A 15850-nucleotide genomic window follows, 5' to 3' on the forward strand; every position below is an offset into this window, starting at 1 on the left:
ATTTAGTAGAGTGGACAGAGAGATTATCAATGTTATATTTAGTAGAGTGGACTAAGAGATTATCAATGTTATATTTAGTAGAGTGGACGAAGAGATTATCAATGTTATATTTAGTAGAGTGGACAGAGAGATTATCAATGTTATATTTAGTAGAGTGGACAGAGAGATTATCAATGTTATATTTAGTAGAGTGGACAGAGAGATTATCAATGTTATATTTAGTAGAGTGGACAGAGAGATTATCAATGTTATATTTAGTAGAGTGGACTAAGAGATTATCATTGTTATATTTAGTAGAGTGGACAGAGAGATTATCAATATTATATTTAGTAGAGTGGACAGAGAGATTATCAATGTTATATTTAGTAGAGTGGACAGAGAGATTATCAATGTTATATTTAGTAGAGTGGACAGAGAGATTATCAATGTTATATTTAGTAGAGTGGACTAAGAGATTATCATTGTTATATTTAGTAGAGTGGACAGAGAGATTATCAATATTATATTTAGTAGAGTGGACTAAGAGATTATCAATGTTATATTTAGTAGAGTGGACGAAGAGATTATCAATATTATATTTAGTAGAGTGGACTAAGAGATTATCATTGTTATATTTAGTAGAGTGGACTAAGAGATTATCAATGTTAATTTAGTAGAGTGGACTAAGAGATTATCAATATTATATTTAGTAGAGTGGACAGAGAGATTATCAATATTATATTTAGTAGAGTGGACGAAGAGATTATCAATATTATATTTAGTAGAGTGGACTAAGAGATTATCATTGTTATATTTAGTAGAGTGGACTAAGAGATTATCAATGTTATATTTAGTAGAGTGGACTAAGAGATTATCAATGTTATATTTAGTAGAGTGGACTAAGAGATTATCAATATTATATTTAGTAGAGTGGACTAAGAGATTATCAATGTTATATTTAGTAGAGTGGACTAAGAGATTATCAATGTTATATTTAGTAGAGTGGACTAAGAGATTATCAATGTTATATTTACTAGAGTGGACAGAGAGATTATCAATATTATATTTAGTAGAGTGGACTAAGAGATTATCAATGTTATATTTAGTAGAGTGGACTAAGAGATTATCAATATTATATTTAGTAGAGTGGACTAAGAGATTATCAATATTATATTTAGTAGAGTGGACAGAGAGATTATCAATGTTATATTTAGTAGAGTGGACTAAGAGATTATCAATGTTATATTTAGTAGAGTGGACAGAGAGATTATCAATGTTATATTTAGTAGAGTGGACTAAGAGATTATCAATGTTATATTTAGTAGAGTGGACAGAGAGATTATCAATGTTATATTTAGTAGAGTGGACTAAGAGATTATCAATGTTATATTTAGTAGAGTGGACGAAGAGATTATCAATGTTATATTTAGTAGAGTGGACAGAGAGATTATCAATGTTATATTTAGTAGAGTGGACAGAGAGATTATCAATGTTATATTTAGTAGAGTGGACAGAGAGATTATCAATGTTATATTTAGTAGAGTGGACAGAGAGATTATCAATGTTATATTTAGTAGAGTGGACTAAGAGATTATCATTGTTATATTTAGTAGAGTGGACAGAGAGATTATCAATATTATATTTAGTAGAGTGGACAGAGAGATTATCAATGTTATATTTAGTAGAGTGGACAGAGAGATTATCAATGTTATATTTAGTAGAGTGGACAGAGAGATTATCAATGTTATATTTAGTAGAGTGGACTAAGAGATTATCATTGTTATATTTAGTAGAGTGGACAGAGAGATTATCAATATTATATTTAGTAGAGTGGACTAAGAGATTATCAATGTTATATTTAGTAGAGTGGACGAAGAGATTATCAATATTATATTTAGTAGAGTGGACTAAGAGATTATCATTGTTATATTTAGTAGAGTGGACTAAGAGATTATCAATGTTAATTTAGTAGAGTGGACTAAGAGATTATCAATATTATATTTAGTAGAGTGGACAGAGAGATTATCAATATTATATTTAGTAGAGTGGACGAAGAGATTATCAATATTATATTTAGTAGAGTGGACTAAGAGATTATCATTGTTATATTTAGTAGAGTGGACTAAGAGATTATCAATGTTATATTTAGTAGAGTGGACTAAGAGATTATCAATGTTATATTTAGTAGAGTGGACTAAGAGATTATCAATATTATATTTAGTAGAGTGGACTAAGAGATTATCAATGTTATATTTAGTAGAGTGGACTAAGAGATTATCAATGTTATATTTAGTAGAGTGGACTAAGAGATTATCAATGTTATATTTACTAGAGTGGACAGAGAGATTATCAATATTATATTTAGTAGAGTGGACTAAGAGATTATCAATGTTATATTTAGTAGAGTGGACTAAGAGATTATCAATGTTATATTTAGTAGAGTGGACTAAGAGATTATCAATATTATATTTAGTAGAGTGGACTAAGAGATTATCAATGTTATATTTAGTAGAGTGGACTAAGAGATTATCAATGTTATATTTAGTAGAGTGGACTAAGAGATTATCAATGTTATATTTAGTAGAGTGGACTAAGAGATTATCAATATTATATTTAGTAGAGTGGACTAAGAGATTATCAATATTATATTTAGTAGAGTGGACTAAGAGATTATCAATATTATATTTAGTAGAGTGGACTAAGAGATTATCAATATTATATTTAGTAGAGTGGACTAAGAGATTATCAATGTTATATTTAGTAGAGTGGACTAAGAGATTATCAATGTTATATTTAGTAGAGTGGACTAAGAGATTATCAATGTTATATTTAGTAGAGTGGACTAAGAGATTATCAATGTTATATTTAGTAGAGTGGACTAAGAGATTATCAATGTTATATTTAGTAGAGTGGACTAAGAGATTATCATTGTTAATTTAGTAGAGTGGACTAAGAGATTATCAATGTTATATTTAGTAGAGTGGACTAAGAGATTATCAATGTTATATTTAGTAGAGTGGACTAAGAGATTATCAATGTTATATTTAGTAGAGTGGACTAAGAGATTATCAATGTTATATTTAGTAGAGTGGACTAAGAGATTATCAATGTTATATTTAGTAGAGTGGACTAAGAGATTATCAATGTTATATTTAGTAGAGTGGACTAAGAGATTATCAATGTTATATTTAGTAGAGTGGACTAAGAGATTATCAATATTATATTTAGTAGAGTGGACTAAGAGATTATCAATATTATATTTAGTAGAGTGGACTAAGAGATTATCAATGTTATATTTAGTAGAGTGGACTAAGAGATTATCAATGTTATATTTAGTAGAGTGGACTAAGAGATTATCAATGTTATATTTAGTAGAGTGGACTAAGAGATTATCAATGTTATATTTAGTAGAGTGGACTAAGAGATTATCAATGTTATATTTAGTAGAGTGGACTAAGAGATTATCAATGTTATATTTAGTAGAGTGGACTAAGAGATTATCAATGTTATATTTAGTAGAGTGGACTAAGAGATTATCAATATTATATTTAGTAGAGTGGACTAAGAGATTATCAATGTTATATTTAGTAGAGTGGACTAAGAGATTATCAATGTTATATTTAGTAGAGTGGACTAGGAGATTATCAATGTTATATTTAGTAGAGTGGACTAAGAGATTATCAATGTTATATTTAGTAGAGTGGACTAAGAGATTATCAATGTTATATTTAGTAGAGTGGACTAAGAGATTATCAATGTTATATTTAGTAGAGTGGACTAAGAGATTATCAATGTTATATTTAGTAGAGTGGACTAAGAGATTATCAATGATATATTTAGTAGAGTGGACTAAGAGATTATCAATGTTATATTTAGTAGAGTGGACTAAGAGATTATCAATGTTATATTTAGTAGAGTGGACTAAGAGATTATCAATGTTATATTTAGTAGAGTGGACTAAGAGATTATCATTGTTAATTTAGTAGAGTGGACTAAGAGATTATCAATGTTATATTTAGTAGAGTGGACTAAGAGATTATCAATGTTATATTTAGTAGAGTGGACTAAGAGATTATCAATGTTATATTTAGTAGAGTGGACTAAGAGATTATCAATGTTATATTTAGTAGAGTGGACTAAGAGATTATCATTGTTAATTTAGTAGAGTGGACTAAGAGATTATCAATGTTATATTTAGTAGAGTGGACTAAGAGATTATCAATGTTATATTTAGTAGAGTGGACTAAGAGATTATCAATGTTATATTTAGTAGAGTGGACTAAGAGATTATCAATGTTATATTTAGTAGAGTGGACTAAGAGATTATCAATGTTATATTTAGTAGAGTGGACTAAGAGATTATCAATGTTATATTTAGTAGAGTGGACTAAGAGATTATCAATGTTATATTTAGTAGAGTGGACTAAGAGATTATCAATGTTATATTTAGTAGAGTGGACAGAGAGATTATCAATGTTATATTTAGTAGAGTGGACTAAGAGATTATCAATGTTATATTTAGTAGAGTGGACGAAGAGATTATCAATGTTATATTTAGTAGAGTGGACTAAGAGATTATCAATGTTATATTTAGTAGAGTGGACTAAGAGATTATCAATGTTATATTTAGTAGAGTGGACTAAGAGATTATCAATGTTATATTTAGTAGAGTGGACTAAGAGATTATCAATGTTATATTTAGTAGAGTGGACTAAGAGATTATCAATGTTATATTTAGTAGAGTGGACTAAGAGATTATCAATGTTATATTTAGTAGAGTGGACAGAGAGATTATCAATGTTATATTTAGTAGAGTGGACAGAGAGATTATCAATGTTATATTTAGTAGAGTGGACTAAGAGATTATCAATGTTATATTTAGTAGAGTGGACGAAGAGATTATCAATGTTATATTTAGTAGAGTGGACTAAGAGATTATCAATGTTATATTTAGTAGAGTGGACTAAGAGATTATCAATGTTATATTTAGTAGAGTGGACTAAGAGATTATCAATGTTATATTTAGTAGAGTGGACTAAGAGATTATCAATGTTATATTTAGTAGAGTGGACTAAGAGATTATCAATGTTATATTTAGTAGAGTGGACTAAGAGATTATCAATGTTATATTTAGTAGAGTGGACTAAGAGATTATCAATGTTATATTTAGTAGAGTGGACTAAGAGATTATCAATGTTATATTTAGTAGAGTGGACTAAGAGATTATCAATGTTATATTTAGTAGAGTGGACTAAGAGATTATCAATGTTATATTTAGTAGAGTGGACTAAGAGATTATCAATGTTATATTTAGTAGAGTGGACTAAGAGATTATCAATGTTATATTTAGTAGAGTGGACTAAGAGATTATCAATGTTATATTTAGTAGAGTGGACTAAGAGATTATCAATGTTATATTTAGTAGAGTGGACTAAGAGATTATCAATGTTATATTTAGTAGAGTGGACAGAGAGATTATCAATGTTATATTTAGTAGAGTGGACTAAGAGATTATCAATGTTATATTTAGTAGAGTGGACTAAGAGATTATCAATGTTATATTTAGTAGAGTGGACTAAGAGATTATCAATGTTATATTTAGTAGAGTGGACTAAGAGATTATCAATGTTATATTTAGTAGAGTGGACTAAGAGATTATCAATGTTATATTTAGTAGAGTGGACTAAGAGATTATCAATGTTATATTTAGTAGAGTGGACTAAGAGATTATCATTGTTAATTTAGTAGAGTGGACTAAGAGATTATCATTGTTAATTTAGTAGAGTGGACTAAGATTATCAATGTTATATTTAGTAGAGTGGACTAAGAGATTATCAATGTTATATTTAGTAGAGTGGACTAAGAGATTATCAATGTTATATTTAGTAGAGTGGACTAAGAGATTATCATTGTTAATTTAGTAGAGTGGACTAAGAGATTATCAATGTTATATTTAGTAGAGTGGACTAAGAGATTATCAATGTTATATTTAGTAGAGTGGACTAAGAGATTATCAATGTTATATTTAGTAGAGTGGACTAAGAGATTATCAATGTTATATTTAGTAGAGTGGACTAAGAGATTATCAATGTTATATTTAGTAGAGTGGACTAAGAGATTATCAATGTTATATTTAGTAGAGTGGACTAAGAGATTATCAATGTTATATTTAGTAGAGTGGACTAAGAGATTATCAATGTTATATTTAGTAGAGTGGACAGAGAGATTATCAATGTTATATTTAGTAGAGTGGACTAAGAGATTATCAATGTTATATTTAGTAGAGTGGACGAAGAGATTATCAATGTTATATTTAGTAGAGTGGACTAAGAGATTATCAATGTTATATTTAGTAGAGTGGACGAAGAGATTATCAATGTTATATTTAGTAGAGTGGACTAAGAGATTATCAATGTTATATTTAGTAGAGTGGACTAAGAGATTATCAATGTTATATTTAGTAGAGTGGACTAAGAGATTATCAATGTTATATTTAGTAGAGTGGACTAAGAGATTATCAATGTTATATTTAGTAGAGTGGACTAAGAGATTATCAATGTTATATTTAGTAGAGTGGACTAAGAGATTATCAATGTTATATTTAGTAGAGTGGACTAAGAGATTATCAATGTTATATTTAGTAGAGTGGACTAAGAGATTATCAATGTTATATTTAGTAGAGTGGACTAAGAGATTATTAATGTTATATTTAGTAGAGTGGACAGAGAGATGATCAATGTTATATTTAGTAGAGTGGACTAAGAGATTATCAATGTTATATTTAGTAGAGTGGACTAAGAGATTATCAATGTCATATTTAGTAGAGTGGACTAAGAGATTATCAATGTTATATTTAGTAGAGTGGACTAAGAGATTATCAATGTTATATTTAGTAGAGTGGACTAAGAGATTATCAATGTTATATTTAGTAGAGTGGACTAAGAGATTATCATTGTTAATTTAGTAGAGTGGACTAAGAGATTATCATTGTTAATTTAGTAGAGTGGACTAAGAGATTATCAATGTTATATTTAGTAGAGTGGACTAAGAGATTATCAATGTTATATTTAGTAGAGTGGACTAAGAGATTATCAATGTTATATTTAGTAGAGTGGACTAAGAGATTATCATTGTTAATTTAGTAGAGTGGACTAAGAGATTATCAATGTTATATTTAGTAGAGTGGACTAAGAGATTATCAATGTTATATTTAGTAGAGTGGACTAAGAGATTATCAATGTTATATTTAGTAGAGTGGACTAAGAGATTATCAATGTTATATTTAGTAGAGTGGACTAAGAGATTATCAATGTTATATTTAGTAGAGTGGACTAAGAGATTATCAATGTTATATTTAGTAGAGTGGACTAAGAGATTATCAATGTTATATTTAGTAGAGTGGACTAAGAGATTATCAATGTTATATTTAGTAGAGTGGACAGAGAGATTATCAATGTTATATTTAGTAGAGTGGACTAAGAGATTATCAATGTTATATTTAGTAGAGTGGACGAAGAGATTATCAATGTTATATTTAGTAGAGTGGACTAAGAGATTATCAATGTTATATTTAGTAGAGTGGACGAAGAGATTATCAATGTTATATTTAGTAGAGTGGACTAAGAGATTATCAATATTATATTTAGTAGAGTGGACTAAGAGATTATCAATATTATATTTAGTAGAGTGGACAGAGAGATTATCAATGTTATATTTAGTAGAGTGGACTAAGAGATTATCAATGTTATATTTAGTAGAGTGGACAGAGAGATTATCAATGTTATATTTAGTAGAGTGGACTAAGAGATTATCAATGTTATATTTAGTAGAGTGGACTAAGAGATTATCAATGTTATATTTAGTAGAGTGGACAGAGAGATTATCAATGTTATATTTAGTAGAGTGGACTAAGAGATTATCAATATTATATTTAGTAGAGTGGACAGAAAAACAAAAAAAACAAATATGGGGATGGGCTGTTTACAGATGGGCTGTTTACAGATGGGCTGTTTACAGATGGGCTGTTTACAGATGGGCTATTTACAGATGGGCTGTTTACAGATGGGCTGTGTACAGGTGCAGCGATCGGTAAACTGCTCTGACAGCCAACACTTGAAGTTAGTGATGGAGATAGAAGTCTCCAACTCCAGTGATTTTTGCAATTTGTTCCAGACATTGGCAGCAGAGAACTGGAAGGAAAAGTGGCTAAAGGAAGTGTTGGCTTTGGGGATGACCAGTGAGATATACCTGCTGGAGCGCGTGCTACGGGTGGGTGTTGTTATGGTGACGAGTGAAATATACCTGCTGGAGCGCGTGCTACGGGTGGGTGCTATTATGGTGACCAGCGAGCTGAGATAAGGCGGGACTTTACCTAGCAAAGACTTATAGATGACCTGGAGCCAGTGGGTTTGGTGACGAATACGAAGCGAGGACCAGCCAACGAGAGCACACAGGTCATAGTGGTGGGTGATATATGGGGCTTTGGTGACAAAACGGATGGCACTGTGATAGACTGCATCCAGTTTGCTGAGTAGAGTCTTGGAGGCTATTTTATAGATGACATCACCGAAGTCGAGGATCGGTAGGATAGTCAGTTTTACGAGGGTATGTTTGGCAGCATGAGTGAAGGATGCTTTGTTGCAAATTAGGAAGCCGATTCTAGATTTAATTTTGGATTGGAGATGCTTAATGTGAGTCTGGAAGGAGAGTTTACAGTCTAACCAGACACCTAGGTATTTGTAGTTGTCCACATATTCCAAGTCAGAACCGTCCAGAGTAGTGATGCTGGACGGGCGGGCAGGTGCGGGCAGCGATCGGTTGAAGAGCATGCATTTATTTTTTCTAGCCACGGAAGGAGAGTTGTATGGCATTGAAGCTCGTCTGGAGGTTAGTTGACACAGTGTCCAAAGAAGAGCCAGAAGTATACAGAATGGTGTCGTCTGCGTAGAGGTGGATCAGAGAATCACCAGCAGCAAGAGCGACATCATTGATGTATACAGAGTAAAGAGTCGGCCCGAGAATTGAACCATGTGGCACCCCCATAGAGACTGCCAGATGTCCGGACAACAGGCCCTCCGATTCGACACACTGAACTCTGTCAGAGAAATAGTTGGTGAACCAGGCGAGGCAGTCATTTGAGAAACCAAGGCTATTGAGTCTGCCGATAAGAATGTGGTGATTGACAGAGTTGGCCAGGTCGATGAAAGTCTTGGCCAGGTCGATGAAGACAGCTGCACAGTATTGTTTATTATCGATGGTAGTTGTGATATTGTTTAGGACCATGAGGGCGGCTGAGGTGCACCCGTGACCAGCTCGGAAACCAGATTGCATAGTGGAGTAAATACAGTGGGATTCGAGATGGTCGATGATCTGACAGGTCCTAGATCAGATTGTATGGACAGGTCCTAGATCAGATGGTACGGACAGGTCCTAGATCAGATGGTACAGACAGGTCCTAGATCAGATGGTACAGACAGGTCCTAGATCAGATGGTACAGACAGGTCCTAGATCAGATGGTACAGACAGGTCCTAGATCAGATGGTACAGACAGGTCCTAGATCAGATTGTACGGACAGGTCCTAGATTAGATTGTACGGACAGGTCCTAGATTAGATTGTACGGACAGGTCCTAGATCAGATTGTATGGACAGGTCCTAGATCACCACTAGTCTGAGACACTGAACGTTTACTGTCCCCGACAGTAAACGTTCAGGTCAGTTTCTCATGCCATTACTGTCAAACATGACTTTTGCTTGCACCAACTTGATTTCTAAGAATAACACAAGGAAAATCCTCTTAATCGATCAAAATGCTGGTAGCAGACAAATTCCATCGACCACATTGAGCTACGTAGGGTCCATTGAAAATTAACATTGTTAACATATGTTGAAATAATAACTATAGAGTATAAGCAATGACAAACGTTTCTCGTGGGTCATGATTCAGGGGAATAATGACCTGGGAAAAGGGTCTGTCTGAATATAGGGGACACCATAGAACAGAGGGGTCTGAATATAGGACACACTATAGAACAGAGGGGTCTGAATATAGGACACACTATAGAACAGAGGGGTCTGAATATAGGACACACTATAGAACAGAGGGGTCTGAATATAGGACACACTATAGAACAGAGGGGTCTGAATATAGGACACACTATAGAACAGAGGGGTCTGAATATAGGACACACTATAGAACAGAGGGGTCTGAATATAGGACACACTATAGAACAGAGGGGTCTGAATATAGGACACACTATAGAACAGAGGGGTCTGCATATAGGACACACTATAGAACAGAGGGGTCTGAATATAGGACACACTATAGAACAGAGGGGTCTGAATATAGGACACACTATAGAACAGAGGGGTCTGAATATAGGACACACTATAGAACAGAGGGGTCTGCATATAGGGGACACTATAGAACAGAGGGGTCTGAATATAGGGGACACTGTAGAACAGAGGGGTCTGAATATAGGGGGCACTATAGAACAGAGGGGTCTGAATATAGGGGGCACTATAGAACAGAGGGGTCTGAATATAGGACTCACTATAGAACAGAGGGGTCTGAATATAGGGGACACTGTAGAACAGAGGGGTCTGAATATAGGACACACTATAGAACAGAGGGGTCTGAATATAGGACACACTATAGAACAGAGGGGTCTGAATATAGGGGACACTATAGAACAGAGGGGTCTGAATATAGGGGACACTATAGAACAGAGGGGTCTGAATATAGGGGACACTATAGAACAGAGGGGTCTGAATATAGGGAACACTATAGAACAGAGGGGTCTGAATATAGGACACACTATAGAACAGAGGGGTCTGAATATAGGACTCACTATAGAACAGAGGGGTCTGAATATAGGCGACACTGTAGAACAGAGGGGTCTGAATATAGGACACACTATAGAACAGAGGGGTCTGAATATAGGACACACTATAGAACAGAGGGGTCTGAATATAGGGGACACTATAGAACAGAGGAGTCTGAATATAGGGGACACTATAGAACAGAGGGGTCTGAATATAGGGAACACTATAGAACAGAGGGGTCTGAATATAGGACACACTATAGAACAGAGGGGTCTGAATATAGGGGACACTATAGAACAGAGGGGTCTGAATATAGGACACACTATAGAACAGAGGGGTCTGAATATAGGACACACTATAGAACAGAGGGGTCTGAATATAGGGGACACTGTAGAACAGAGGGGTCTGAATATAGGACACACTATAGAACAGAGGGGTCTGAATATAGGACACACTATAGAACAGAGGGGTCTGAATATAGGACACACTATAGAACAGAGGGGTCTGAATATAGGGGACACTATAGAACAGAGGGGTCTGAATATAGGGAACACTATAGAACAGAGGGGTCTGAATATAGGGGACACTATAGAACAGAGGGGTCTGAATATAGGGGACACTATAGAACAGAGGGGTCTGAATATAGGGGACACTATAGAACAGAGGGGTCTAAATATAGGGGACACTATAGGACAGAGAGGTCTGAATATAGGGGACACTATAGAACAGAGGGGTCTGATTATAGGGGGCACTATAGAACAGAGGTAGTGGTGTGTGTGTTCCTCACCACATCCTTCCTGTAGAGGACCTCTAGTATGTTACTCAGTAGCTGGCAGCAGGCCTCCAGTTCCTCCTGGTTCTCCAGATGAAACTTCAGCTGTTCTGTCATCAGAGGAAGCAGGATCTCCCGGCAGTCTGTAGGAAACACACAGTACCAATCAATACACACATCCATCTACCCCTCCATCTACCCCTCCATCTACCCATCCATCCATCTACCCATCCATCCATCTACCCATCCATCCATCTACCCATCCATCCATCTACCCATCCATCCATCTACCCATCCATCCATCCATCCATCCATCCATCCATCCATCTACCCATCCATCCATCTACCCATCCATCCATCTACCCATCCATCCATCTACCCATCCATCCATCCATCCATCTACCCATCCATCCATCCATCTACCCACCCATCCATCCATCTACCCATCCATCCATCCATCTACCCACCCATCTACCCATCCACCCATCTACCCATCCATCCATCTACCCATCCATCCATCTACCCATCCATCCATCTACCCATCCATCCATCTACCCATCCATCCATCTACCCACCCATCTACCCATCCATCCATTTACCCATCCATCCATCTACCCATCCATCCATCTACCCATCCGTCTACCCATCCATCCATCTACCCATCCATCTACCCATCCATCCATCTACCCACCCATCCATCTACCCATCCATCTACCCATCCATCCATCCATCTACCCACCCATCTACCCATCCATCCATCCATCTACCCATCCATCCATCTAGCCATCCATCAATATACCCATCCAACTACCCATCCATCCATCTACCCCTCCATCAATATACCCATCCATCCATCCATCTACCCATCCATCCATCTACCCATCCATCTACCCATCCATCCATCCATCTACCCATCCATCCATCTACCCATCCATCCATCTACCCATCCATCCATCCATCCATCTACCCATCCATCCATCTACCCATCCATCCATCTACCCATCCATCCATCTACCCATCCGTCTACCCATCCATCCATCTACCCATCCATCCATCTACCCATCCATCCATCTACCCACCCATCCATCTACCCATCCATCTACCCATCCATCCATCCATCCATCTACCCACCCATCTACCCATCCATCCATCCATCCATCCATCTACCCATCCATCTACCCCTCCATCAATATACCCACCCATCTACCCATCCATCAATATACCCATCCATCCATCTACCCATCCCTCCATCCACCCATCCATCCATCTACCCATCCATCCATCTACCCATCTACCCATCCATCCCTCCATCCACCCATCCATCCATCTACCCATCCATCTACCCATCCATCCATCCATCTACCCATCCATCTACCCATCCATCCATCTACCCATCCATCCATCTACCCATCCATCCATATACCCATCCATCTAACCCTCCATCAATATACCCATCCATCCATCTACCCATCCATCTACCCATCCATCAATATACCCATCCATCCATCTACCCATCCATCCATCTACCCACCCATCTACCCATCCATCCATCCACCCATCCATCCATCTACCCATCCATCTACCCATCCATCCATCTACCCATCCATCCATCTACCCATCCATCCATCTACCCATCCATCCATCCATCTACCCATCCATCCATCTACCCATCCATCTACCCATCCATCCATCCATCTACCCATCCCTCCACCCATCCATCCATCTACCCATCATCCATCCTTCCATCTACCCATCCCTCCATCCATCCCTCCACCCATCCATCTACCCATCATCCATCCATCCATCTACCCATCCCTCCATCCATCCATCTACCCATCCATCTACCCATCCCTCCATCCATCCATCTACCCATCCATCCATCCATCTACCCATCCATCCATCTACCCATCCATCCATCTACCCATCCCTCCATCCATCCATCTACCCATCCCTCCATCCATCCATCTACCCATCCATCCATCTACCCATCCATCCATCCATCCATCTACCCATCCATCCATCTACCCATCCACCCATCCATCCATCTACCCATCCCTCCATCCATCCATCTACCCATCCATCTACCCATCCATCCATCTACCCATCCATCCATCTACCCATCCATCTACCCATCCATCCATCCATCTACCCATCCATCCATCTACCCATCCATCCATCCATCTACCCATCCACCCATCCATCTACCCATCCATCCATCCATCCATCTACCCACCCATCTACCCATCCATCCATCTACCCATCCATCCATCCATCTACCCATCAATCCATCCATCTACCCATCCATCCATCTACCCATCCCTCCATCCATCCATCTACCCATCCATCCATCCATCTACCCATCCATCCATCCATCCATCTACCCATCCATCCATCCATCCATCTACCCATCCATCCATCTACCCATCCATCCATCCATCTACCCATCTACCCATCCATCTACCCATCCATCCATCTACCCATCCATCCATCCATCCATCTACCCATCCATCCATCTACCCATCCATCCATCCATCTACCCATCTACCCATCCATCTACCCATCCATCCATCCATCTACCCATCCATCCATCTACCCATCCATCCATCCATCTACCCATCCACCCATCTACCCATCCATCCATCCATCTACCCATCCACCCATCCATCCATCTACCCATCCACCCATCTACCCATCCATCCATCCATCTACCCATCCACCCATCCATCCATCCACCCATCTACCCATCCATCCATCCATCTACCCATCTACCCACCCATCCATCCATCTACCCATCCATCCATCCACCCATCTACCCATCCATCCATCTACCCATCTACCCACCCATCCATCCATCTACCCATCCATCCATCCATCCATCCATCTACCCATCCATCCATCCACCCATCTACCCATCCATCCATCCATCTACCCATCTACCCACCCATCCATCCATCTACCCATCCATCCATCCATCCATCCATCCATCTACCCATCCATCCACCCATCTACCCATCCATCCATCCATCCATCCACCCATCTACCCATCCATCCATCCATCCATCTACCCATCTACCCACCCATCCATCCATCTACCCATCCATCCATCCATCCATCCATCCATCTACCCATCTACCCATCCATCCACCCACCCACCCATCCATCCACCCACCCATCCATCCATCTACCCACCCATCCATCCATCTACCCATCCATCCATCCATCCATCCATCCATCCATCCATCTACCCACCCATCCATCCATCTACCCATCCATCCATCCATCCATCCACCCATCTGCCCATCCATCCATCCATCCATCCATCCATCCATCTACCCATCTACCCATCCATCCACCCATCTACCCATCCATCCATCCATCCATCCACCCATCTACCCATCCATCCATCCATCTACCCATCTACCCACCCATCCATCCATCCATCCATCCATCCACCCATCTACCCATCCATCCATCCATCCATCTACCCATCTACCCACCCATCCATCCATCTACCCATCCATCCATCCATCCATCCATCCATCTACCCATCTACCCATCCATCCACCCATCTACCCATCCATCCACCCACCCATCCATCCATCTACCCACCCATCCATCCATCTACCCATCCATCCATCCATCCATCCATCCATCTACCCACCCACCCATCCATCCATCTACCCATCCATCCATCCATCCATCCACCCATCTGCCCATCCATCCATCCATCCATCCATCTACCCATCTACCCATCCATCCACCCATCTACCCATCCATCCATCCATCCATCCACCCATCTACCCATCCATCCATCCATCTACCCATCTACCCACCCATCCATCCATCTACCCATCCATCCATCCATCCATCCATCTACCCATCTACCCATCAATCTACCCATCCATCCATCCATCCATCCATCCATCCATCTACCCACCCATCCATCCATCTACCCATCCATCCATCCATCCATCCACCCATCTACCCATCCATCCACCCACCCATCCATCCATCTACCCATCCATCTACCCATCCATCCATCCATCCATCCATCCATCTACCCACCCATCCATCCATCTACCCATCCATCCATCCACCCATCTACCCATCCATCCACCCACCCATCCATCCATCTACCCACCCATCCATCCATCCATCTACCCATCCATCCATCCATCCATCCATCTACCCACCCATCCATCCATCTACCCATCCATCCATCCATCCATCCACCCATCTACCCATCCATCCACCCACCCATCCATCCATCTACCC

General features: G+C 38.4%; 1 protein-coding gene across 1 annotated transcript in view; it reads right to left on the reverse strand.

The window, feature by feature from the left end:
* The window catches only part of dock1 (dedicator of cytokinesis 1), an 800130-nt gene that overhangs the window by 424450 nt on the left and 359830 nt on the right, over positions 1-15850 (reverse strand). The window contains exon 26 of the mRNA XM_071394671.1: positions 11591-11718. Within this exon, the coding sequence (XP_071250772.1) occupies positions 11591-11718 (128 nt within the window). The remainder of the gene's footprint in view (positions 1-11590; positions 11719-15850) is intronic.

This window comes from Salvelinus alpinus, chromosome 3, assembly GCF_045679555.1.
Source record: "Salvelinus alpinus chromosome 3, SLU_Salpinus.1, whole genome shotgun sequence".
NCBI lineage: Eukaryota > Metazoa > Chordata > Actinopteri > Salmoniformes > Salmonidae > Salvelinus > Salvelinus alpinus.